This window comes from Mustela nivalis, assembly GCF_964662115.1.
Source record: "Mustela nivalis genome assembly, chromosome: 17".
Lineage (NCBI taxonomy): Eukaryota > Metazoa > Chordata > Mammalia > Carnivora > Mustelidae > Mustela > Mustela nivalis.
The window spans coordinates 55,754,992-55,781,508 of record NC_139036.1 but is presented as its reverse complement, the minus strand read 5'-3'; the positions used below and the strand labels follow the sequence as shown (position 1 = coordinate 55,781,508).

Here is a 26,517-nt window from a genome sequence, read left to right as displayed (position 1 = left end):
CAGGGAGGCCCGTGGGAGGAGGGTAGCAGCCAGCAGCCAGCTCTCAGCATGGGGTCAAGCTGAGTTCTCTTGGCTCAGTGCAGCCCCAAAGGGGTCTGTTCTCAGCACTGAGGGCAAGAGAGGAGGGCTGGACATTGAGGTCGGGAGGCAGGAGCAGAGCTGCCAAGTCGCCCAGTTCCAAGGGGTTTCCAGAACAAAGATGGCAGCGTGAAGAACGCCCTTACAGCTGTGCACGGTGGGGCCCTGGGCCCAAGGAAGCACCTGCTCGGGGGCGGGCCCACGGTTCCAGCAGAGCCTGGGGGCTGGCCCCAGGCCTGAGCACCAAGCCTCCAGTTCCCCGGTGTGCCCATGGTGCTGGGGAGATGCCGCCGGGGTCCCTCAGGGGGCGCGGGGGGTGCAGTGACAGATCTCAGCCTCCCAACCCCTTGCCCCAGGATCCTCGCCTTCCCTGTGTCTTCTCTAAGGGCATCTCTGACCCTTTGACAGGGTCTGTTGCAAAGAGATGTCATCTGTGAAGCCAGACAAACTGACCTATCAAACCACTTTGACAGCGACAAGCCCAGAGGGATGAGGTCACTCACCCCGGGCTGATGTGCGGGCAGGTCACGGAGAGTTCAGACATCCTGACCCCACTTACCTGCTCATGTGGGGGACACCACGCCGCCTCCCCAAAGGTCCATGCATTTCCTGGGAGGTGGGGGGGGGGGGCTGATGTTTGACTCTGGCTAGCCTGCTCTGCCGCGGGCTGGGTCTGTGCAGGATACTTACGGAAGAAGCTATGTTCTTCTCATTCCTCTGCAGAGTGCACAGCCCACTGGAGACCTCCAGCAGCGTGGTGGTCCCTAGCTGAGAACCGCAGGCGATGAAGCACCCGTTGTCCTGCACCCGGAGGCAGAACAGGGCCTCGTCACACACCTGTTGGAAGGTCCCAGCATACCCGGTTGGGAAGGAGAGATTCAATGACGTCTGACGCCCAGGGATGGGGGCGCTTCACCAAGCTCTGTGTTCAAACACCTTTGGTGACTCCCCTGACTCGCAAAATGAAGGTCACGCTCTGAGATGGGTTGTCAGAACCCTTTGCCCCCTTCGCTCACTGTCCACCCCAGCCCCCACCCTCCACCCTCCACCCCTTCCGTCCAGCCCCACGGCCATCCTGCCGTGTCCCAAACCCCGTGCCCTTCCATGGTCTAAGCCAGCAGGGCTCGGCTCCAGCTATGCAAATATAACATCAGCTTGGGTTGGAAGGGTCTCCTGCCAGGAGCCCATGCCCGGGCTGCCTGAGGCGTACGTCTGACGGGAGACCAGGCCTTCTACTCTCTTCTTTCTAAATTTCCCCCAGGTGATTCTACTGAGCCACCAGACCCCAAAGGCCTCCATGCATGGGGAGTGGGATATACATGACCTTCAGGCTGAGGGCAGGGTCACAATGCTTGAACACAAAGTCCCAGATGTCCAGGGTCCCATCCATTTTGGTGGTGAAGAAGACCGCCGGCCTCACTGGGCTCCAGGCACCGTCGGTGAGGTAAGACATGTGGTACCTGGGGGGACCCGGGGGTGTCACTGGTCAAGGACTACTGTGGTTAGGGGGCACAGAGAGGCTCCTGAGCAATGGCTCTGCTCATCCAGGCTCCCTGGACTCCAGGGACTCATCGCTGGGCAGGAAGTTCTTTCTTCTGTCTGACGTCTAGCCATGCCAACCTGCTCACCAGCAGTTCACAGTCTGCATTTTAAAGGTTACGGTCCTGGGGGGCCTGGGGCGCTCAGCTGGTTAAGCATCTGATTCTTGATTCAGCTCAGGTCATGATCTCAGGGTCCTGGTGTCAAACCCCACGTTGGACTCTGTGTTTAGCAGGGAGTCTGCTTGTCTCCTCTCCCTCCACCCCTCCCATGATTGCATGCTCTTTCTCTTTCCAATCAATCAATTAATCAATCAATCTTGAAAAAAAGGCTCCAGTCCTGCCAAGGGGCTGGCCACTGGTATTTCCCCACTGGAACAGGTGCATGCCGCTGGATCTAGGCCCAGTCTTCCAGCCATGGGACTCACAGAAAGGAGTCAGAGGAAGAGTGTGTGCAGAGAAGTTCCTAATATTGACATAGGATGAGTGCTATACTTCCTACTATACTATACTTCCTTTCTGCTATGAGGAAGAAATACAAAATGTCAACTCAAAATGAGTTAAAGACTTAAACCTAAGACCCGAATCCATAAAATTCCTGCAAGGAAACATGGGAAAATCTCCTTGATATTGGCTTTGGCAACCATTTCTTGGATATAAATCCAGAAGCACAAGCAACAAGAGCAAAAATAGACAAGTGGGATACATCGATGTAAAAAGCTTCTATACAACAAAGTTGAAAAATGAAAAAATAACTTAGGAATGGGAGAAAACATTTGCAAATCACATATGTGATAAAGAGTTAATATCCAAAATATATAAGGAACTCATACCAAAAAATTTCATAGGGAGTAACTCGATTAAAAAATGGGCAATGGGCTTGAACAGGTACTTCTCCAAAGAAGAGATCGAGATGACCAATAGGTTCATGAAAAGGTGCTCACCATCACTCATCATCAGGGAAGCACAAATCAAAAGCACAAAGAGATTCAAAAAAAGAAAAACCAAACCACACACATGAGGAGATAGCTCCCCATGCCTGTTTGAATGGCCGTCATCAAAAAGACAAGAAACAGTGTTGGCGAGGACGCAGAGAAAAGTCTATCTTCGTGCACGGTTGGTGGGAATGCAAATGGATGCAACCACTGTGGAAAACAGCACAGAGGGTCCTCAAAAAATTAAAAATAGCACTAGCCAACAATCCAGCACCCCCACTTCTGGGTATTTATCCAAAGAAATTAAAGTCAGCATCTCAAAGAGATACCCACACCCTCATGTTCATTGCACCATTATTCACAACAGCCAAGAGATGGAAACAACCTAAGTGTCCACCAGATGGTGGATGAATAAAGGGAATGTGGTCTATAGATTCAACGGGATGTTATTCAGCCCGAAAAAAGGAGATCCTGCCATTTGCAGCAACGTGGAAGGACCCAGAGAACATTATCCTAAGAGAGATGAGCCAGACCAGAAAGACAAATACTTTATGATCTCACTTCTATGTGGAATCATGAAAGTCAAACTCAGCAGCAAGAGAGTAGAGCTCTGGTTGCCAGGGGCTGGGGTGTGGGGGGAGGAGGAAAACAGGAAGGTGATGGTCAAAGGGTACAAATTTTCATTTATGTGGGATACATAAGTCCTGGAGATCTAGTGTGTGATCTAGTAATGCCTCTAGCTAACCACACTGTAGCAAATAGTAATGTTTGCTAACAGGGTAGAACCCATGTTAACTGTTCTTACCATACCCCCCATAAGAATAATTATAATAAAGGGGGCAGGAGAGAGGTGATGGGTATGGTTATGGCTCTGATGGTGGTCATGGTTGCACTTGTGGAACTTATCCCGATTCATGGAGCCTGTGTGCATTCAGTACAACCTTTTCCATGTCGATGACACCTCCATAAAATGGTTGAATATATATGTATATATATATTCAACAATTATATATGTTTTATATACATATTTTATATATATATATATATATATATATATATATATATATATATATGATGAAAAAGTCAGAACCTGGGTAGGTGGTGTTGAGCTCTAACTCCCCATGGGACCTGGAACAAAGTGTTACCCTCTGCACCCTCTGGAGAATAGAGAGATTGGCCCAGACGTCTGCTCCAAAAGCAGAGGTAGCCAGAATCATAAAGCCCCTGAGGAAATCCTTATCATGCCCCATTCCTTGGTCAAATGCAAGATCCCATAAAACAGCCTTGGAGTCCAGAGTTAATAATAATAATAATAACAACTCCTCCCAGGAGATCCTGATGCCCCCAGATGTGGAAACCCCTGGAAGAGAAGATGCCCATCCAGGTCCACAGTGGCACCAACACTGCAGGACGTGTGACCACGTGAGCTGGAAGGGAACCCCAGATCCACACACGTGAAGGTTGAGAAAGCACATGTTCCCCCACCTCAGGCCTCTGCTCTGGTCTCTTGGCTCTGCCTGCATTGTAACATCCCCATGGATGTGGCTCTCCCCGGCTCCCCCAGGGCCAGTGGGACCATGCAGGGGGGCTCAGTCTCCGGCATCCCCTTGGCCTCTCCTCTGGGCAGACTGGGCAATTCCACAAGCGTCTCTGATCCAACGCCAGAGCTCACAGCTCTGTCCCTCTCTGCTCCTATGTGCCCACCCTCCCAGGAGAGGAAACCCACAAAGCTGTCCTGCTGAGTGGTCCGGATTCTTTTTTTGTTTGTTTGTTTGGTTTTTTTTTAAGATTTTATTTATTTATTTATTTGACAGAGAGAGAGATCACAAGTAGATGGAGAGGCAGGCAGAGAGAGGGGGGGGGGGAAGCAGACTCCCTGATGAGCAGAGAGCCTGATGTGGGACTTGATCCCAGGACCCTGAGATCATGACCTGAGCTGAAGGCAGTGGCTTAATCCACTGAGCCACCCAGGCGCCCCAAGGTCCGGATTCTTAATCCAAGCTTCCTGGATTCAAATCCCACCTCTGCTCCTCACCAGCTGAGGGACCAGGAACAAGTGGCTCTACTTCCCCATGCCTTTGTCCCCTGACACAGACCACGAAGGATAAGAGGAGCTGTGCTACCTACTTGTGGGATTGTCTTGAGGTCCTGAAAATGAACCCAAGGCTGTTATTCTTACCAGCCCAGGCTGCAGGAACCACATTCCTCCATAAAGTGACCGGATTAGGCCGCTCCCAGCACAAGCTCTGGTGTGTGTGGAGGGGCGGTCTCTCCATGTTATGGGTGGGCATACGGAGGCTCAGAGCATTCCTGGGCTGGACCCCTCTGTCCCCTCCCACCCTCCCTCTTACTTGGTCCACATGATGGATGACTCCCGGCTGTCCTCTGACCAGATGCGGGCGGTCCAGTCACCGACGGTCAGGAAGTTCTTCGGGTAGAATGGGTTTCTCTGGAGGGCATAGATGGGGCCGTGGTGGCCTGAGAAGGTGCACACAATCTTCTCGGCTGATGTCTTGGCCTTGCGGTTGCAGGAGATGACAATGCCCTGCTCGGTGCCCACCATGAACTTGGTTGGCTGTGGGGGGGGGGGGGTGGGGGTGACACAGGAGCAGAAGGCGCCATGAAATGTCAGCTCGGGGCTTCATTGTCATGGGGAGCAGCCTCCTGGGATCTGGGCGGAGGGGGCTGAAGGTGCTGGGAGGGCCTTTGGTTTAAGCCTCAGCTCAGGCTGTTCCGCAGCCCCTGCTAAGGAGCTGTCCCCCCCACTTCCCAGCTTCATCAGACCCCCACTACCGCGAGACCTCGCGTCAGGGCACCCCATCTTAATGAAGCTTTCTCTACTCTTCTGGTCCCGGGGAGACTCATCAACAGTCACGTGATGAGCACCTCTTCACGGAGCACCATTGTGTTCATGAGGCATTTTGCTATACAGAGTCTAGAAAGCCCCCTCACCCAGGCTCCAGCCACTCCCTGCAGAACTGGGCAGAACTGCTCCTGGCACCTTTATTCACAGAGGTGAAGAGGTCAAAGCAACTCAAGTGTCCCAACCCCAGTGACCCTGGATGGACGCATGGGGTGTGCTCTGTACACAGTGGAAGATTGTTTGGCTTTAAAAAGGAAGGAAGTTCATGGTTTTACACAGGAAAAACAGGGGGCGCCTGGGTGGCTCAGTAGGTTAAGTGTCCAACTCTTGATTTTGCCTCAGGTCATGATCTCAGGGTCATGAGGTCGATCAGCTTCTGCATGGGCCTCCATGTCAGTGGGAAATCTGCTTGAGATTCTCTCTCTCCCTCTCCCTTAGCTCCTTCCTCCACTCGTGTGCACGGTGCACTTTCTCTCTCCTCTCAGATGAATAAATAAATAAATATCTTAATAATACATTATATGTTAATAAAAAAATACAATAAAAAAATCTTAAAAAAGAAAAGAAAAGAAACAACTGGACTCCAGGTTGGGAGTCAAAGGAAAGTGAAGAGACACAGCTTGAAAGGCCCAGAAGCGTGAGTAATGAAGGAAACCTCAAGACTCCTGCAAGCCAGTCATGGGGAGAAGTGCCGGATCCCTAAACCGCAGGGGAGTCATGGGGAGAAGTGCCCGGACCCGATGGACCGCCATGCCACCAGCCTCAGGCTTCTTGGTGGGGTTGGCCTGGCGAGCCTGGGCCTGGAGTCAGAGCCCTGGGTTTGAGCCCGGGTGGCTCCATGTTCTAGAGCGCGTGACTTCCCCACTAAGACTCATCTGTTTATCTGGAAAGCAGGGATAAAAAGTCCTCACAAGACCGTCGTGTGTGAGGACGCAGGCTCATCACGCAAGACAGTTACTAACGTCCGGCACACGCCTGTGCTCATCTGCAAGCCTGGGAGCGCTGGAGACTAGTGGTGGCACGGTCACCACATCCAGCACTTACTCTAGACACCCCCTGGTTTCAGGACAGAAGGCGTTTCTGCGTCCTCTCTGCTGTGACTACCATGCCCAGCGGTGGGGGTCTGTTAACTTGTCTTCCACCTCATCTCACCAGCTGGTTCCCCAGCCTAGGGTGAGCACGCCCAGGGCAGGGGTGAGGCCAGAGCACCTCCACGCCCCAAGGGCCTGGGAATGATGTCACATGACCCGAGAGCAAACAAGGGATAATCCCCAGCGGAAGCCAGGCCTGGGCTTCAGCAAGACATAAACTAGGAACCAGCCCAAGGCAGAGAGTCATCTGGGAAAGTTGTTTTTCTTGCTTTGGTGGTGGTGGTGGGGGGAGGGGGGTGTCTTCGTTTGCTGCTTCCAGAAGCTTCTATCCTCTGACACATTCACATTACTGCTCAGTTTCGGTATTTCTTTACCATCCCTTCCCGTCGCTAGTACTGGAATCATGCCTGTGCTCTGGTTTTCCGAGGAGCCTTCTCTGGCCTCATTTGCTTTTCCAATATCTCTTCCTTCCCTTCAGAAAGTGAAGCGACCCACACGAGGCAGGGCCAGAGCGTGGCCTCTCCTTGGTCCTGGGCAGGGCTCTTCCCACAGAGTGAGGCCTTTCTGGAATCCTGTCCTCTGCAAAAACTTGCCTTCTGCTCAGCGAGGGCCACTAGCCAGTGACTTTTTGTGTGAACGAGAGGGCTTGGCGTCTTTCCGCAAGAAGCTCTGCTGCCCCCTGCTGGAGAGTCCTTGAAAAGACCACGTAGGTCCAGGATGACCACCGGAGGGAGGGCCGGCCCTCCATGGAGCGGCAAAGAGCGCAGGGTAGGTAGTCCTGGCCTGCCCCGCCCTTGGCTCTGGCTGCCCCAGCGATGGAAAGCCGGGGAAGGAAGAGCTGGGACACTCACCAAAGTGGACTCGAACTCCAGGGAGATGGCCCCCAAGGCGTTCTCCAACCTCTCCTTTCTGGTAATGTCCAGGATTACCACCTCGGTGGGTTCGCTCATCTTTCGAATATCCCACCACATGACCTGGGGGAGGACAGGGCAACTGTGAGAACAGAGGCGCCTCGATTCTCCTGGCTTTTGCCTTCCCTACCTCCCCCACCCCCTGCCACTTTCCCAGGGTCCATCCCTGGGACCAAAGGGGTGAGTGTTAAGAGGTGCCCAGCAACCTGCAGGACAAACATGCTTTGGAGAACCACCACTCCGGCCCACGGTCTTAAGCTTGGCTCACGATCAGGGTCACCAGGCAAGCTTCGTAAAATCTAGAAACTGGGGCCTCACTCCAGACCTGACTGCATCAAAATCACCAAATGTGGGTTCTGGGATCTGAACTCTTAAAAGTCTCCCCACAATATGGCAATACATAGCAGTGTTGTAAATGCCCACATGTTTTGATCCAGAAATCCTACTGTATGCTATAGGTGTGCCTTCACACGTGTGCAAAGACCTATATACAAGCACACACTTTGTTACATTATTCTTAGAATGACAACATATTGAAATCCATTTAAATAAACTATGGCATAGCCATGCAGTTCTTTTTTTTTTTTTTTTTAAGTTGGCTCCATGCCCAGTGTGAAGCCCCACACAGGGCTCAAACTCATGACCCTGAGATCAAGACCTAAGCTGAGATCAAGAGTCAGACACTTAACCAACTGAGCCACCCAGGCACCCCCCCTAATGGAGTTCTTAATGGGCACGGGGCAGTGTTTTATGAAGTATAAAACCATCTTCAAGATAGACTAAATGAAAAATATCAAGTGCAGGTATTTACCTACGTGTAAGGTGTGCAGGAAGAAAGTGAAGAAGACAGATGTATTTGCTCCTGTATACAGAGACTATCCCTGAAGGCAGCCATAAGAAGCTGAGGCAAGTGGGTGCCTATGGGAAGGGGGGCTGGGAGGCTTGTGGGAAGATGTGGGAGGAAGGTGTTTCCCTCTCTGCCCTTTTGTACCTTTTGGATTTTGTCCCATGCGCATGCATTACTTACTCTTTAATTTTAAAATAAAATGCAAAAGGAAACATTCCCCCTGGGATTTTGAAGGGGAACCAGGGAAGTGTCATTGCTCCCCACAACCCTGCCCCCCACAGTGGCCGGCCAGTACCTGCCCATCTGTGGATGCCGAGAAGAACTCAGTTCCTGTCTTTGATTGCAGCCAGATGGAGCCATACACAGGATCTCGATGGCTGAACTCAATGGTGGACAGCTCTGCCACCAAGCTGCCCTTACGGGTGTCCCAACAGGCTGGAGGGGGGTGCGGAATGAGGGGAAGGTGAACAGAAGCCCAAACTCCCTTTCCGGCTACAGGGAGAGGTGATGGAGGAATGCTGCTTCTCTTGGTTTGGCAGGAAGGTGGTTTTTCAGAATCAGGGCTTGGTCCCAACCTGCCTGAGTTTCTTACCGACCCTTGAAGTTCACACACAATCTCTATGGGAAGACTCCCATAGTGTGAAGTGCAAGCTTCACTCATTTCTGTTGAGCCCCTACTATGTGTTGAGCACCACACTAGACCCTCGGGAAGCCTCTGGGATAAGATGGTTCCTGTTCCTGAGAGGCAGGAAGGGGGATGGTGCAAGCACAGCTCATGCTGGGATCAGTCTGGTGAGGGACACATGGGGGTGGTCAGGGCAAGCTTCCTGGAAAGAGTGAGAAGGACTACGGACTGAGGAGGAGCCTAGGATGAGACAATATATACAGCCAGAGAGAAGAGTGTCTCCACCCCCAGAGAAAGGCTCCTGAAAGTAAGAACATTGAGGCAAATCTCTCCTGCTGCATACACCCCTCCCCTTTTATCTTCCACACCTTGGCTGCCCCTGCTGGGAGATGGGAATGCAACTCACAGAACCTTTACTCACATCCATTACTGGGGCTTCACCTCTGCTGCTTTACTTTTGAAACTTATCTAGTTTCTGTCTTGACAGATTGTGTTTTCACTTTACCATGAGTGTGCAGCAAGGACCCACTCTATTACCCAGAGCTATTTCTAGGAAATCAACAAAAACACGATCCATGTTTTGATTTATGGAATTGAACTCCATAAACTTCCCCTGGAGCGGCCTGGCCCAGATATGGGCTTTTTTTTAGATAAGCTTGCTTGGTCTGGGCAGAGCAGTGCTCAAGGGTAGGTCCCCCTGCAGCACCTCCCACAGGCAGCAGAGCCCCCAAACCCCAGGCTGTTCTGAGCTGGTGGGATGAGCCCTGAAAGGGGTTATGAATAATGAGCGAGGCAAGGCTCCTGAATAAATCATGCACAGTGGCTCCGTTTGTTTTCTAGAGCCCTGGCATCAGGTAATTTGGCAGGAGACTTGTGGGATCCCATGACTGATCCTGGGGAGGAAGCAGCAGGCCTGAGGGGGCAGGAGTCAGAGGCCTCAGAAGAGTGTCTAAGAAGTTTCCCTGCCATCCAGCTCCCACTCTGGGAGGAAGAAGGGGAAGGAAGAGAACGTGTGAAGGTAGGAGGGTAGGGAGCACTTTTTAGGGCCAAGGTCAAGTCAGGCCTGGGATGCAGCCACAGAGGCTGAGGGCCAGAGGCTGCTGTCTGGGGGCCAGAGGTGGAGGGCAGGCAGGCAGGTGGGACCCATGTGGGAAGCATCCTTCCAAGCTCCCCAGGGATCCAAAAACCAGTTTTCTGGGTGTTCCATCAGCAAAATCAGCAGCCTAAGGACCTCTGAAAATTTCTTCCTCCATAAAAGCAATGAGAAAACTGGCAGAAATTATAGGTCAACTTTTTCAGAACAAATTAGCCGAAAGTTTGCAGCCATCCAGAGAGTGTTCAGAAGAAAGCTGAATGTTAGTAAGGACAGAGAGTTTTGGGGCAATTTTTTTTTAAAGATTTTTTATTTTATTTATTTGTTATAGAGAGAGAAGCGAGAGCAAGCACAGGCAGACAGAGTGGCAGGCAGAGGGAGAAGCAGGCTCCCTGCCAAGCAAGGAGCCTGATGTGGGACTCGATCCCAGGACGCTGGGATCATGACCTGAGCCGAAGGCAGCCGCTTAACCAACTGAGCCACCCAGGCGTCCCCGAGTTTTGGGGCAATTTAACTTGCCCAAGTTAAGACCCCAACTCTCCAAGTCCCATGGGGCAGCCTCAAAAAAATAAAAAGAACATTCCATCTCCCTGGTAAAAATCTGCAACTGGGCAGCCACAAGAGGGTAATGCAGCCAGAGCTCATTCAGAGCCTCCCGTCCAAAGAACCACCACTGCCTGACCTGCCTGGTGGTTCTCCTGCAAGTTGTCTGTATTCGGCTTGACTTGGAGCTTGATGAGTGAAAAGAATGTCTTATTATGGAGGCAGCTATTGAAAATGGTGATAATTACAGGCAACTGAGTAACTTTGCAGCTTCCTGAAGGTGGGCCAACAGGAAACTAATCACTAATCACCTTAAAAGGTAAGCATGGAGAACAAGATGTCCAGAGGGGCTTTGAAAAGCTCCAGCATATTCTTGGAGATCTGGAAGGCCACCTGCCTGGGCAGGGCTGCATGCATGCCCAGAGCTGAGCATATGCTCAGGGAAGAACAAGGGAGGTCCTCAGCCTCTGCCTCTGGCTGACCCCGAGGCTCTGCACAGAGGCTCAGGCAGGGATGGCAGCTGCCTGGCTGAGTGTCGCAGACATGCTCAAACAGGCACACGGGGGCTCTCAGCAAAGACTGGTTGGCTGCAGGTGCTTGAGGATAGAGTACAGACTTCACAAAATTGGTCCAGAAAATTCACTGAAGCAATGAACTACCACAACAAACAGCAAGGAAAACAAACCCCTGGGCAGGTATAGGGTCTGATTTCCAAAGTTGTCACTTTATATCCTGTAAAGAGAGTAATTTCCAGCAAAAAAAATTACAAGATATACAAAGAAATGAGAAAATGTGGCCTATACACAGGGGGAAAGGCAATAAATAGAGACTGAGCCCAAGGAAGACCACTGTTGGACTTATTGGACAAAGACTTTACATCATTGATTTTAAGGATGTTCAAAGAACTACAGGAAATTGTATCTAAAGAATTAAAGTATGGGAATGATATCTCGCTCAAGATAAAATATCAATAAGGAGATAAAGATGATGATGATGGTGGTGGTGGTGGTGGTGGTGGTGGTGGTGGTGGTGGTGATAGGGCGAGAGCATGAGCAGGAGAGGGGTCGGGGGACCGGGAGAGAGAGAATCTCAAGCATAACTCACACTCAGCAGGAGCCTGAAGTGGGGCCCAATCCCATGACCCTGAGATCATGACCTGAATTGGAATCAAGAGTCAGACGCTTAACTGACTGAGCCACCCAGGCACGCCAACAGATAGGAATTCTTTTTAAAAGGAAGAACAAAATAGAAATTCTGTGGAGTTGAAAAATATGTTCACTGAAATGACAATTCAGCGGAGGGGCTCAGCAACATACGTGAGCTGGCAGAAGACCCCCCGCCCCCCGAGCTGGAGGGAGGTCGTTTGCGATGACCCATCTGAGAAACAGAAAGAAAGAGGAACGGATCTACCAAAACTGATTCGAGAAGACCTAGAAAGTGTGGAGCAATCCAGAACAAATGAAGAGGATGCATCAGAGGGGCGCGTGGGTGGCTCAGTCAGCCGAGCCTCTGACTCTTGATTTCGCCTCAGGCCATGATCTCAGGGATGTGAGATGAGGCCCCGCATCAGGTTCCACGCTCAGTGCAGAGTCTGCTTGGGATTCTCTCTCCCTCTCGCTCTGCCCCTACCCCAGCTTGTACTCTCTAATCCAACCATCAATGAATGAATTAATTAAGAAAGAGATTGCATTAGCAATGAAAAGGTTTTTTTTAATTTTATTTATTTATTTGACAGAGATCACAAGTAGGTGGAGAGGCAGGCACAGAGAGAGAGAGAGGAGGAAGCAGGCTCCCTGCTGAGCAGAGAGCCTGATGCGAGGCTGGATCCCAGGACCCTGGGATCATGACCTGAGCCGAAGGCAGAGGGTTTTTTGTTTTGTTTTGTTTTGTTTTTTAAATATTTTATTTATTTATTTGACAGATAGAGATCACAAGTAGGCTGAGAGGCAGGCAGAGAGAGAGAGAGAGGTGGAAGCAGGCTCCCTGCTGAGCAGAGAGCCCAATGTGGGGCTCTATCCCAGGACCCTGGGATCATGACCGGAGCCGAAGGCAGAGGCTTTAACCCACTGAGCCACCCCAGTGCCCCGAAGGCAGAGGTTTTAACTCACTAAGCCACCCGGGCACCTCTTCATTAGCAATTTTTAACTTCCCCTAAGGAAGGACCAGATGCCCTCATTGGTGAATTCTACTGAACATTTAAAGAATTCGTACCAGATGTTCCTGATCATCAAAGGAGGAGGGAACGTGTCACCACTCATTGTGCATGGTGGGAATCACTCACACCCAATCCCATACAGGTGTCTCTGCCTGCCTTTCCTGAGATGGAGCTCCTCACAGGTCTCATTATCCCTCTGCCCCCTAGCTACTCTATCCCAGCTGGGGCAGGTGGGTGGTGAATGCTCCTTGTCTTTATACTTGACCTATAATTTTCTTAAAACTTTTTATTCTGAATTGGTTTCAGACCTCCTTTTGGAGTTTTGAATAATCGTAATTAAAATCGGAGTTTTAATAGTCGTAAAACTATTACAACGGGAGACCCAGCTGAGCTATCAGCAACCCCCAACTCGCCCGGATGTCTGGAGCCCATCCGCTGTGGGAAGTCCCCACCTCCCTTTGCGCCCCGAGGGAGGTTCAGCAGGCGTGTGGGCCCTGGTGGACAGCGGCGGGGGCTGAGCCCCTCCTTACCAAGCTGCCCGTTGTAGCAGCCTCCCAGAAGCACGTGGGAATCTTTGGGGTTGTACTCCAAGGTGACAAGAGGAGAAGATGGCTTCAGGACAATTTCAGGCCTGTTGGGGTTTTCTATAAAACAAACACACAAGAAATGGTCCCATTCGGGGACCATGGTCTAGAAAACGAAGGACAGGGTCAAAGAGTTTAACCCTTCTAGAAGTGAGAGGTGGCGAGGGACAGCCTGGAAACCCCACGCCCCCGTCCCCGTCTTCCTCCAGGTTGCAACCTCTAGGCCCCGGTGACCAGAATCTGGAACTCTTGACCCTAAGGGCTCTTCTGGTGGTTTTCTCTTTGGTAATCAGTAGTGTGTGGTGTGTGTGTGTGTGTGTGTGTGTGTGTGTGTGTGTGTGTGTCCATTTTGTGGGTTTGGTAGGAAACCAGGTTTGACCACAAGGTTTTTACATAAAAACAATTCTCCTTGACTTCTCCAAACCAGTTTCTTTGTCTGTATAAGGGGATTAATGGTGGAGTCCAGCCCTCAGGGTGACTGTAAGCCTTTGTTGGGTTGTTCCAAGAGTGTTGTGTGCTCGGTTCTGAGCTTGACGCCTACACGTACTCATAGCGGCTAACGTTTATTTTCACACTGGTGACAGTGAAAGGACGTCTGACCATGCATAGCCCCCCAACACCGGCTCCCAGCCAAGCTCACGCTCTTAGAGAGAGACAACGGATCTGTGCTTCCAAGTGGACACACTGTTCCTCCTGGCCATAGGTGAAGGACAGATGCCAGGAAAGGTGGCACAGAGGGGAGTCTGTCTGAATTGGGCTTTGCTGGGGTCTGGTCTTGAATGCCCTGATCAAGGATCTGGAAATGAAGGGAGTTTCCTGTTTCTGCTATGGCTCTGGTTTGGCTGCGTCTGAACCCAGACAGGGAAGGGATTAGGTAGCTTCCTGGGGTCCTTGTTCCCTTCCTATGAGGGACCAGCCCTGTGAGAGTCCCTGGTCTGCAGTTTCTATCTTCCACTCCTGTGCTTTTCTGACCTCTCCCCTGCCCCCACCTCCACCAGCTTTCCTGGCCACCTGGACTCCTCCGCTTCTCACCCAGGTCCCAGATGTATGATTCGTGGCTCATGCCCTCAGGCGCCCGCTGAAAATTCAAGCAAGAATATGCCACTGCCAACTTCTTGTTGCCATCGGGGTGCCAGGAGAGGTGTGTGGCTGACCGCTTGATCTCTTGGGGGTCCCTTTACAGGAGAGGAAGAGGAAGAATGGAGGTTGAAGCCTTCCCACACCTCTTTACCTCTTACTTAATTACTTCTTTATGAAAAAAAATTTTTTTTTTTTTTGGAAAGAGAGAGCATGAGAGCAGGGGACAGGAGAGAGGGAGAGAATCCCAAGCAGGGTCCATGCCCAGTGCCAAGCCCAACATGGGGCTTGATCTCACAACCCCAAGATCTTGACCTGAGCCAAAACAAGAGTCAGATGTTCAACCACTGAGCCACCCAGACGCTCCACAGAGAAATTTATTTTAAGAACAAAGTTTAGAGGACTCTCTTAATCAAAAACCCACCCTTGCCAGCCATAAACAGAAGGCAATTATAAATACTAAACCCATGGAAATAAAAAATACTAAATTCTAGTCTGATATTTTCATTTGCTGGAAGTTTTGAGCCTGATCAAGGATCCTGAAATGAAGGGAGTTTCCTGCTTCTGATATGGCTCTGGTTTCCCATCACTATTGAAATAAAAAGGGAAGCAGAATCCAGCAATCCTTGGTGTATGCCCAAAAGAGCTGCAAAGTTTTGTCCACACAAAACATTGCACATGAATGTTTTCAGCAGCTTTGCTCATAATCGCCCTGACTTGGAACGAACCAAGTTGAAGCTTGAAGGATGTCCACCCAAGACATCCTTCAGCAGGTGAATGGATAAATAAGCCAGGGTCTATCCAGACAAGGGAATATTAATCAGCATGAAAAAGAAATGAGCTATTGAGCCATGGAAAGACAGGGTGGAAATGCAATGCACATCACTAAGCGAAGGAAAGCAGTCTGTGAAAGGCCACAAAACTGTATGATTCCAGCTATGTAACATTCTGGAACACATAGAGACAGTAAAGAGGTCAAGCGTTGGCCAAAGTTTTGGGGGTAGGGAGGGATGGGTAGGTGGAACACAGGGATTTGAGGGCAGTAAAACCATTCTCTATGATACATTTGTCAAGACCTATGGAGGGTACAGCACAAGGAGTGAACCCTAAGGCAAATGGTGGATTTGGGGGTATTACAGGCTGACTGTTGTGCCCCCCAGATTCATAGGCTGAAACCTCTCCAGTGTGATGGTATTGGGGGGTGGCTGTGGGAGGTAATTCAGTCCTGAGCCATTCAGAATGGGATTAGACCCTGATATAGGGAGTCCGGAGAGCTCCCTCACCCCTTCCGCCATGTGAGTTCTCAGTGAGAACATGGCCGCCTGTGAACCAGGAAGTGGGTCTTCACCTGGCGCAGAGCCTGTCCACCCTGATCTGGGATTTCCGGCCTCAGAACTGTGAGAAAGTAGCTTCTATTATTTGTAAGCCTCCCAGGTTATGGTGATGTATCAGAACAGTGGTTCATGATGGTGACAAAGGCCCCACTCTGGGCCGGGGTGTTGATGGCAGGGAGGCTGTGGGGGTGCAGGGAGGAGGGGGCATGTGGGAACTCTCTGTGCTTTCTAATCAGTTTTGCTGTGGACCTGAAACTGCTCTGAAAAATAAAATCTTAATTAAAAAAAGGGGGGGCAGGAAGCAGAATGAGTAAGAAGTAGAAAAGGTCCCAACTGAGACTTTGTCCTTGAAGAAATCAGAAGGAACAAAGGAACATGGAAAGCCAAGTGACTTTTTCACTCCCTGATTCCTCCACTTTCCTCCTCCCTAGGAGCACTGTTAGAGTGAGAGGAGTGCAGGCTGGGATCCAGAAGACCAGAGCCCCATCCTTGGTTGGGTCACCCACCCACGTGCGTCCTGGGCACCATCCCCTCCCTGGGGTCCGTCCCCTCATCTGGCAAATGTAGAGGTTGGGATGGGATGATGTCTAACCCATCATCCTGCTAAGGTGTCCCTATGGAAGGTCAGACCCCAGGAAGCTGGGACAGCCCCCGCCCCGCCCTGGACCCTCTCCTCGCAGCCCTTGGTCCACTTCACACATCACGACTCTGTCCTGGATCACAAAAGTGTCCTTCCTAGTTGAGCTGGGACAGAGTCTAGTAATTCCCAGGACCTTCAGAGGGTCCCGGTTGCACAATGAATCCCTCAGAATTGGCATTGGAGGCTGGCCACTTCCAAAATCGCAGGAGTGTGTGTGTATTTTTTTTTTTTTAACAAAAAATAGTGCTACCCTACATATTGTTCTGTACCTTGTTTTCTCTGGTTTGGCTTCACAAAGTAAATCTTGTCATGGAAGGGGCTGCCTCCTTCATTCTGATGGCTGCATGGTATTCCACTGTGTAGGTCTACCAGAATTGCTAGAAGTAGTCTGCTACCGATGGATTTAGTTTGGTTCTGGTCTTTGGCTATAGCCCATGCCCCGCTTCAGTGAATGTCCACACACACAGTGATTCCACACACACGTATCTATAGGACAAAGTCCTGTTGTCAAACTGCTATCCTTGGGGGTTATTACCAGGTGCACTCCCATGAGTGTGGAATGAGGGTCCTGTTTGCTCACAGTGCTGCTGCATCACGAATGTCCTGTACTTTGAGCTCATTCGGCCCTGCCTGAGTCAACTAGACTTGCACTCAGCTTTGCAAATTCCCTTAGTCTTTCCCTTGAGTCTGTCTTCCTTTTCCATCAACCAGACCTTACCCCCAAGGTAAGGACCTGTCAGCTGCTGTGTGTTCTATGGCTCTGCTTCTTACCAAGATCGGAGCACAGATGGCATTGTACCCACAGCATGGAGTGATCGGCAAGGAGTGACCTTTGGAAACACCCACCTGTAGGGGTGACAGAGATCAGCCAGACATCTGCCTAGCTGGAGAGGTACCTGAAAACATTGATGGTTTTAGCTGAAGGGGCCTCCTCTGTCACCTCCATTTCATCCTCGTCATCAAAATACTCCTGGTAGATGTCAATGGCATTATTCTGCTTGATGCAGTGCTCCATGATCTGAGGAGGACATGTCGGGAGTTCTTAGCAGGAAAGGGAGGTCCCTGAAGCCTAACCAGGACTGGAATGGAGTCTGGGAGGGACAAGACATACCCAGTGGTTTTTTCTATTCTTCCTGCCCATCCATACCTTCTCCATGGGGCCACCATCACCTCCAAGGGGGTGAAAATTGGTTTTGGGGGGTAAAATAATATTACTTTCTATGTTGAACGCACAGATATACATAGAGTACATAAACAATGTACGTATAGTATTAAAACTTCAGGGGGAGGCAATTAGGAAAAAAATGTCTAAAAAGGCTCATTGGGGACAACAATGAAAAAAAAAAAAGTGAAGAAACACTGCTCCAGGCAAACAGAATTAGTAATCGCTTCATAGACAACACCCGTGTTCTGGCTCTGCAACCCAGAAGGCCCTCACCATTTTCCCAGATGCCCAGCAAGGAAAAGCCGAGCTCAAGGGCTACCTCTTTCAGGAAGCCTTCCCTGATCCCTTCAGCAGGAAGTTGAATCTCCTGCCTTACGGAGCAAAATAGCAAGTCATTCCTCATCTTACAGCATGTCCTCTACCTTACAGGACACTATCTCTGTATTTGTCATTGACCTCTAGGGGATTATAAACTCTTTGGGGGCAAGATGTATGGAAATTTTTTGCGATTTTTTTTTTTTTTTTTTTTTTTTTTTTTTTTTGCAGTTCATTCTTGCCATCTCTGCTGGCCTGGCAGAGGCTAGAAGCTCAGTCCACATGTGCTGAGTGAATGAATGATCCCTATTGGCAGGTGGCCGCTGGGTGGGGTTCTTTGGGGTCCTTTTTGCTCAAGGGGAGCTCTTGTCACTCCTCCTACAGCCTGTCCAGCCCTCGCACCCTCCCGCCTTCCCCTTTGGTTTGCTGTTGTGGATGGGTCTGCATGATCCCAGATAGAAGGTTCTTGAAGGTAGTCAGTGCTCTTGCCCTGAGTAACCACAGGAGCTGAGCACAGCGCCAGGCACGCCCAGCCGGGGTGGTGGCTGGAGCTGCAGGAAGCCTCACCGAACCCAGCTGCATGATGGCGTTGATGTAGTTCTCATCCTTCTCCACCTTCTTCCGGAACCGGATCGTCTGCTCCAGCTCCAGGGGGTTCACATCCTTGGGCCAGCCCCCCTCCACGTGGTTAATCCCCCGGGTCTCCATCTCAAACCGCTCCGTGTTGGCCTGAACAGAGAGGCACGGGTGAGATCATGCTTGCCCCAGGTGTTAACATGAGGCCATGACCGCCAACCAGCATCCCAGGCCCCCCGTCCCCTGGAGACGATCCCCTGGCCAAAGCCGCAATATGGTCTGGTTCCAGCAAGGAACTTTCTGGTCCTCAGATGGTCACAGGTGGCGACGGAAGTGCTGCCCTACAGAGCTAGCAGCTTTGCGATGCCGCTGCCATGGGTAATCCAGTTCTGACTTGATCTAAACCCTAACGGACCAGAGGGGCCCACCATTTGTTCTGTGAGATCCCAGAGAAAAAGAAGTGAGTGAGCCTGCTGCACCTTACCTTGTACTATGTCACAGGCACCAAAAGATGGAAATGATGGAGAGGGAGGGATTGCTCTGCATGTTCTCTGTGGCGGGGAGGACCATAGGGACAGTCATAGTTTACCCCTTAAACTTGCCACTTTGCCTCCTTTCTGTCCCCACCCCCATTTAAAATTGTGGTTAAATACATATAAAATTTATCACTTTAGCCGTTTAAAAATGTACAGTTCTGTGGCATTAAGGAACTTCCCAATGTTGTGCCACCATCACTGGCATCTAGTTCCAGAACTTTCTCATCAACCCAAATAGAGACCCCAAACCTGGGAAGCAGCCACTCTCCTTCTTTCCTTTCTAGGCCAGGGCTCACAAAAGCAACTAGTCTTCATGGGGGTGGAGACCCGAAGGCCATCCTGTCTATTTGGCTACTCCGAGGACAATGCCCCCGGTCCCCATGATAGCAGTGAGCCCCGGGAGAGCAAGGAACTCAGTGCGTTTGGGCCGGGAGGAACTGGAGCTGCTCATGAATTGTGTTTGGCCAAATCAAATGTGATATTCCCTGGGTTGATCTGGGACATGACCAAGTGGCTTCTCTCCCTCAAACTCGTTTTCTCTCAGCAGCGCCTAACACAATCGAGGTGTCTCACCCTCCCCTTTAGACAGGCAGGGAGCTCGAACTGCACCATGGCCCTCCACTCTCCTATCATGGGGGCCCTTCTGACTAGAACTTTCCATAGCACCCTTTCCCGTTCATAAGCGGAGCACGTGCCTGGAGATCCAAATCCCCACTCCCTAGGTTGACCTCTCCCAGGTGTGCCACATGCCCCAGACGACTCTAGCAAGGGTCCCAGGGGTGAGGCCAGAGCCCACAGGAGAGACAGCATCCTGAGTCACATTCGCCTGGCCTGGGGAAGGGCTGGTGCGGGGTCTTTTCCTGCCCCGGACACCGTGGTGGGTCACGATGTCCTTCTGTCCTCACCCTTCCAGCACCCTCCCTGGGCCACTCTCACTGGCTCCTAGTCACCGGGATGGAGCCACGCCATCCCACCCTGGCCGGCCACACTTCCACCGGCCGAGGCCCTGGGGCTGGGTCCCACCTCATGCTCTGACATGCTGGTGGAGCACTGGACGCCCACGTCCACCGGGTTCCGCTCCACAAACTGTTCGGCCAGCTCGGGGTTGGGTGGGATGTCGATGTTCAGCTCGGCCTGGCGGTCGGAGAAGTTGCATTGCTTCCCGAACTCGCTTCGCTTCTTGACGTACACGTACACGATCTCCATGGTCCCGGCGGCTGTGGGGTGGGGGTGGGGGGCAGAGGGTGGTGTGCGGTAAGGGGCCCCACCTGGCTGCTTCCCCTCACCAGGGTTAGTTCCAGATTCTCAGTCTGATTGAGAGGAGGGGTCCTAGGGGATTTGTTGAGGAGCCACATCCGCATTTAAAAAAAAAACCCATCTATCGAGTAATGACTACGTACTTTATATCTGGTTCTGTTCTTGCATTTGCCCTGAGGTGGACAATAGCATCACCATCTGACTTGGCGGAATCTCATACTTAGAGACACTGAGTGTCCTGCCTGGGACCATATGGCTCATAAGGGGTCCAGCCGCTCTGCCTGACTCCACAGCCCTTACTTACCCAACAGTACTGTTTACTGAACTAATACAGTTATTGGGAGGCAGGAAGAAATATTAAGGCGATCATGTTGGACTAAATTCCTTGCCACATGTTGGACATGTCTATACAGCCTACGAATCTGAGAGCCCCAGGCCTCTCTGGAAATGCCCACCCAACCACCTGATTGTCCACAACTGCCTTCCTAGAGTTCTAAGCTGGACTGGACACTGACTTTAAGTTCCGGTCCTGCTACTCTTCCCAGCTGCTTGACTGTGGCTGGGCCACTCAGTCCCTCCCACACCTGACGGCTCTCAGGCTGCTTGGCCACGGGAACGCAAGGATCAGACACACAGAAAAGTTTCCTCACAAAGGCTAACTGGGAGTTGTAGAAATGCAGTGAGCAGTTCCCACAGATGGCTCTTCTCTTCACTGACCCCTGTTACACCAGGACACTCTGTGGGGTCTGAGAGCTTGGTGACTTCCATGGCTGGCCAGCTGATGAGGTCTGTCTATAAGACTGTACTATGGAGGTGAGCAGAGTCGCCCTTTGCTGGATATTCCTAACTCTCAGAAAGTGGGTCTTTGATGGCAAATTCCCCAGGACTCAGATGGTGGGTCCGTGAGGCTCATGGGCCTGCCCAGAACCCTTGGATGAGTGGGTGGGAGCTGTGGGGAGGACGTCTGGACAGGAGCCTTGCCGTGCTTGAATTTACAACCAAAGGTCTTTGGTGACCCAGAGTTTAGGTTCTTGCCTGTGAACAGATGTTGCTACCTTTGAACTGGAAGGGGACCTGGTGGGAACATACTTGGAGGACATGGGTCCTGCTTTAAGTAAAACCCACAGACAAATGCCCAAACTTAGGAAACAGATGAAAAATGCAATAGAGATGATAGAGTGCCTCATTTTACCAAGCAATGTTGTGCTGGAGTTTTTGCCCAAGAATGCCCTCTGGGGCACCCAACTTGAGTCTATTAAAAAAAAAAAAAAGAAATCTAGGGGTGTCTGGGTGGCTCAGTCATTTGGGCATCTGCCTTTGGCTCAGGTCAAGATCTCAGGGTCCTGGGATCGAGCATCGGGCTCCCTGCTCAGCGGAGAGCCTGCTTCTCCCTCTCCTCCTCCCCCTGCTTGTGCTGTTTCTCTCTCTGTCAAATAAATAAATAAAAATCTCCAAAAAAATCTTAAAAAAAAAAAAAGGAAATCTAATTACATAGACTTTTCTAGGAATTCATAGGTTTTGTGAATGCCAGACTTAATGCCTTGTATTTGTTCCTATAGTTTCCATTCTCTCACTAACTCATTCAGCAAACATTTACTTAAAACTGAAAAATCAAGAAGGCGTGGTACTGGTGGTAAGGATGGACATGACATCCTTGGACATCCATGGATACTCCGTCAATGGAATGGCATTGAGAGTTCAGAAATAAACCTTTATATTTATGACCAACTGATTTTTGGAAGAGGTACTAAGGCAGATCAATGGAGAAATGATGGTCTCTTCAACAAAGGGTGCTGGGCCTTCTGGGCGTTCATGTGGGTCAGAATGACCATGGCCCCCTACCTCACACCCTACACACAAATTAACGCAAAATGCATCATGGACGTTAATGTAAGAACTAAGACTATAAAACTAAGGGGGACGAATACAGAAGGAAATCTTCGTGACCCTGATAGGGCAGATTCCTTAGCTATGGCACCAGAAGCATGGCCCATAAGAGCAAAAACAATAGTAAGTTGGACTTCATTCGAATTAAACACTCTGCACCGCAAAAGATAACATTAGAGCACCTGGGTGGCTCTGTGGGTTAAGCGTCTGACTCTTGTTTTGGCCCAGATCATGATATCTGGAGTCTTGTGTTGGGCTGCACACTGGGTGTGGAGACCCCATAAAATTCTGTCTCTGCCCCTCCTACCCCCAGCTCACAAACACTTATGAGCAATCTTTCTCTTAAAAACAAAATAAAATCCAAACGAAACAGAACAAAAGGGTGCCTGGGTGGCTCAGTCGTTTAGCGTTTAGTGATGGCCTTCCGCTCAGGTCATGATCCCCCAGTCCTGGGATCAAGGCCCATACCCGGCTCCCTGCTCAGTGGGAAGCCTGCCTCTCCCTCTCCCATTCCCCCTGCTTGTGTTCCCTCTCTCGCTGTCCCTCTGTCAAATAAATAAATAAAATCTTAAAAGAAAAAAGTTAACTATCTTAAAAAAAAAAAGAAAACAAAAACAAAAAACCAAGAAAACAAATGAACAACAACAAAAAAACTCGTAACATTAAGAAAATGAAAAGACAAGCCACAGACTTGGAGAAAATATCTGCAAATCGTGTCTGATAAAAGACTTCCATCCAGAATATACAGACACCTGCGGGTCCCCGGTGTTGTGAAGAGCAGTTTGCAGGTTCCCTCACTGCATGCCCCCCAGAGCCCCCCACATACAGTTCTCATTCTGCGTATGAAGAAACCAATGCCCAGAGACCTCAAACGCCTTGTTCAAGGTCACAGTTCTTAAGCTGAGGCAGAGCCAGTGCCCAGGGCCATCTGGATCTAAAGCGGTGATTCTTAACCTTGGCTCTAGGTTTAGAAACTCCTGGAAGGCTTTATAAAATCACAAGGCCTAGGTTAAACTGCGGATGATTGAAATCGGGGTCTCTCCACAGGATTTGCCAAACTCCCCAGGTAATCCCAGTGTGCAGCCCAAGGTGAGAACCACCGATTTACAGTGATGGTTCTTAATCTCTCAGCTGGCCTGTCTCAAACCTGGCATGTTCCTTTGCAAAATGGAGACACCCAGGCCCCCTCTTGCAAACGCTGACCCTGTGTCTGGGACAGGACCTGGCAATTTGCGTTTTTCACAATCCCCCCCCCCCCAGATTGAATATTATGATCAGACACATGTCTCATCTGCCTCCCCTCCCCTCCCAGTCTGCAGGGAACCAGACCACTGGGTCCTGGCTGCTGGCCCCTGGGATACAGGGCCAAGAACTGTGGGATAGCCCAGAAGCACGTGCCTGGGGTGGCCTTGGCCTTGGAGCAGCTGAGGCAGGGGTGAGAGGGTGAGGATGGGAGGGTTAACTTCCAGGTCCCTTTGCATCCACATACATTGTTCCTTAAAGACAGCGCCGCCCAAGCCCGGGAACAGCTGGACCTGAGACAGACTGGCAGAGAACAGAATTTGTCGCTCTTTCTCGAGGTTTGGAAACTCTCCTGTACCAAGAGAGGTAGAAGCGACGGCTAGGACAGCAGAGTGTAGGAGCAGAAACACGACGTGCAGGAGGTGACCCTAACAGGTTCGTTCTACATGGGCGAGCGTTGAGGGGCCACGGGGCTGCTTTGGGGTCCCCAGAGTCACGGGCTGCCTGGTGCTTCCTCTGTGAAAAGACGGTTGCTGAAAAAGCCAGCTCTTTGGAGACACAAGGAGGCTTACGAGCGGGAGGAAACTCCAGAGGCACAAAAATAACCTCTTTTGCCCAGATCATATTTTAAACAGCTTTGCTTTCCTTCTTGGTGCCTCCCAAGGCCAAGCCAGGAGCGAGAACAGAGGCATTGTTTTCTATCTGGAGGCAGACAGAAGGGACATTTAAAGCCTGGCCCGGTGACGGGAAGACAGCTCATTCAGGGATCCAGAGCAGGCTCTTTCTCACAAGCTGGCGGGGCCTGAAGATGAATAGCAGGGTCAGCACGGGGGTCTCAGGAGGTCTCTCCCGCTTGGTGGGACAAGGGCCCGTGGCTGGGCGTCCCCAGGCGGTGCTGTCTGTCTGCAAAGCGGGCTTCCGAGGGGGGCGGGGACAGCCCTGCTGCCAGTTTGGGGCCGTTGGGGGAGGGGGCCCCCACCCGTGGGAACCTAGAGACCCAGGGATAGGCAGGACCCCGCGGGGAGTCTCAAACACAAGAACACACAGGGCTGGTGAACATCAAAGCGACAACTGTCTCCCACGTCCCAGGGCTGTCGGATTGGAACTTTCACCAATGATAAAAACTCCTCTTGTGCGATGATAATGAGCAAAGTGATTCCTGGAAAGAACCTCCCTGACTTAAGAGAAAGTGGGCTTTGGGTGCCTGGGTGGCTCAGTTGTTAAGTTTCTGCCTTTGACTCAGGTCGTGACCCCAGGATCCTGGGATCGAGCCCCGCATCAGGCTTCCTGCCTGGTGGGAAGCTTGCGTCTCTCCCTCTCCCACTCCCTCTGCTTGTGTTCCCTTTATCGCTGTCTCTCTGTCAAATAAATAAAATCTTTAAAAAAAAAAAATAAGAGAAAGTGGGCTTTCCAAGCTTGTGTTGGGGCTGAGAGAGGGGTGGCAGTTTTCGAGCTTAGTAGGGAGAGAGGAGGGGGGCTGCTTTCCCTCCGTGCGGGACCCCACCTAACATAAACACGAAAGCATTTTCCTCTTCCTCGTGGTCCCTAGGGCAGCCCCCAGTTTTTGTACCAGGGACTGACGGCCTCTGTCTGGCACCTGGCCTGGCAGAGGAATGCAGGTGAGGCACTTCCCTCTTTTTTTCTTTTAAAAAGATTTTTATTTATTTATTTGACAGAGACCACAAGTAGAGAGGCAGGCAGAGAGAGAGGAGGAAGCAGGCTCCCCACTGAGTAGAGAGCCCGACCTGGGGCTCGATCCCAGGACCCTGAGATCATGACCTGAGCTGAAGGCAGAGGCTCTAACCCACTGAACCACCCAGGTGTCCCTCCTTCCCTCTTTCTTATGTCCTTGTGTACCTTCTAGAATGTGGGGTCCTAAGGGACTCACTTGTCTTCAAATGAGGCAGATCTCCCTAGGAATCCAACCCGCCCCCTACCATGGCATCCCACAAGGACAACACAAGGCACACTAGGGTCAACCTGAGCTGAGCTTCAAGCACATGGAGGATAGGGACAGGCAGAGGTGCGAGAAGGCCCCCAGGACTGAAGCGTGCTGCCTTGAGGTTCACCAGCTCTCCCCACTACAACGCTGTCTCCTTGAAGACAGACTACGGAGTTTCCCCTCACCCCTGTCCCCATCTCCCGGTGCAGGAAGGAGCCCAGCACTCCCTCTGTCCCATGCTGAGTACTAGCCCTGTCCCCCAGGGCTCTCCCCTAGAACTCTCTCCCTCTTCCATTTCTGATCAGAAAAACAAAGCACAGCTATGCATAGATATGACGGGGGAAGCACACAGGGTCTGAAAGCCAAGAACACACTTCTGTGATTCTAGAGATTGTGATAAACTTTGAACGTGTTGCCGGAAGGTGAAAGTAAACGTGTGACCTTGAGCATGGTATCTCAGTGGGCGTAGGAATGTCCCCCTCGGGTTAGGAAGTAAATAAAGCCATGCATTTAGGGGAACTGCGACCTAGTCCGTGATCAATAATGTTGGATTCCCTCTCCCCCACCCTTTATCAGAAAGCCCACCTCCCCCCCGCTCCAGCCCAGATTGCACTAGCCAGCCAGCCAGCTGTGAACCCTTTAGAGACCTCCTGTCCCTCCAGGAGACTGGTGAGTCAGGAGCAGACTAACTGGGAGTTCGGGGTGTAGGAGTCTAGGTGACCAGAACCTGCAGTGTCCTGTGACTCAAGAGAGTGCTGAGGGCAGCCAGAGGGATGGAGTGGGGACACTTGACACCCACCTCCCGGGAGGAGCTGTCCCCAAAGGCTGCCCCCACGAGGAGCTTCTTGGGGCTCCCCGTTTCACTCTCCTCCCCTCTCCAGCCCCGCGCCCTTACCGTAGGTCCTCTCCTGTCGCCTCCAGGCCACAAGGGAAACACCGGAACCGCAGTGCCGGCCCCAGTGCTTCTCAAACGGCTCAGCCCCGCGGAGTTTACCTGTTGCCTAGCAACCCTGACTGGGCCGGGACGCGGGGCGGGGCGGAGGGCGAGCACGTGACCGCCCATCCCGCAGCATCTTGTGGAGGTCTCCAGAGTCAGCAGGAAAATGAACCAAGTGAGGCAAACACCGATGGTAGTAAACGTTTGTGGGATCTCTGCCAAGGTGCTTGTCCAAATCTCCAAAAATGCATTGGGCGAGAGCCTGAGAACATGCACATTACTGTAGTCAGCGCTGCGAAATCCTGCGCCCCGGGGGGTGATGCCAGGCTCTGCTATTATTTGTCTG

At 51.3% G+C, this 26,517-nt stretch overlaps 1 protein-coding gene across 1 annotated transcript in view; it reads right to left on the bottom strand.

The window, feature by feature from the left end:
- Positions 1 to 26,246, bottom strand: part of DNAI2 (dynein axonemal intermediate chain 2) — a 28,997-nt gene extending 2,751 nt beyond the window's left edge. The window contains exons 1-11 of the mRNA XM_082705037.1: positions 26,130 to 26,246; positions 19,930 to 20,123; positions 18,362 to 18,523; positions 17,211 to 17,332; positions 14,296 to 14,438; positions 13,210 to 13,323; positions 8,559 to 8,698; positions 7,357 to 7,479; positions 4,903 to 5,126; positions 1,403 to 1,538; positions 769 to 915 (exon numbers count right to left, since the gene is read on the bottom strand). Of these exons, the coding sequence (XP_082561163.1) occupies positions 769 to 915; positions 1,403 to 1,538; positions 4,903 to 5,126; positions 7,357 to 7,479; positions 8,559 to 8,698; positions 13,210 to 13,323; positions 14,296 to 14,438; positions 17,211 to 17,332; positions 18,362 to 18,523; positions 19,930 to 20,112 (1,494 nt within the window). The 5' untranslated portion in view covers positions 20,113 to 20,123; positions 26,130 to 26,246. The remainder of the gene's footprint in view (positions 1 to 768; positions 916 to 1,402; positions 1,539 to 4,902; positions 5,127 to 7,356; positions 7,480 to 8,558; positions 8,699 to 13,209; positions 13,324 to 14,295; positions 14,439 to 17,210; positions 17,333 to 18,361; positions 18,524 to 19,929; positions 20,124 to 26,129) is intronic.
- Positions 26,247 to 26,517: the final 271 nt, after the last annotated feature.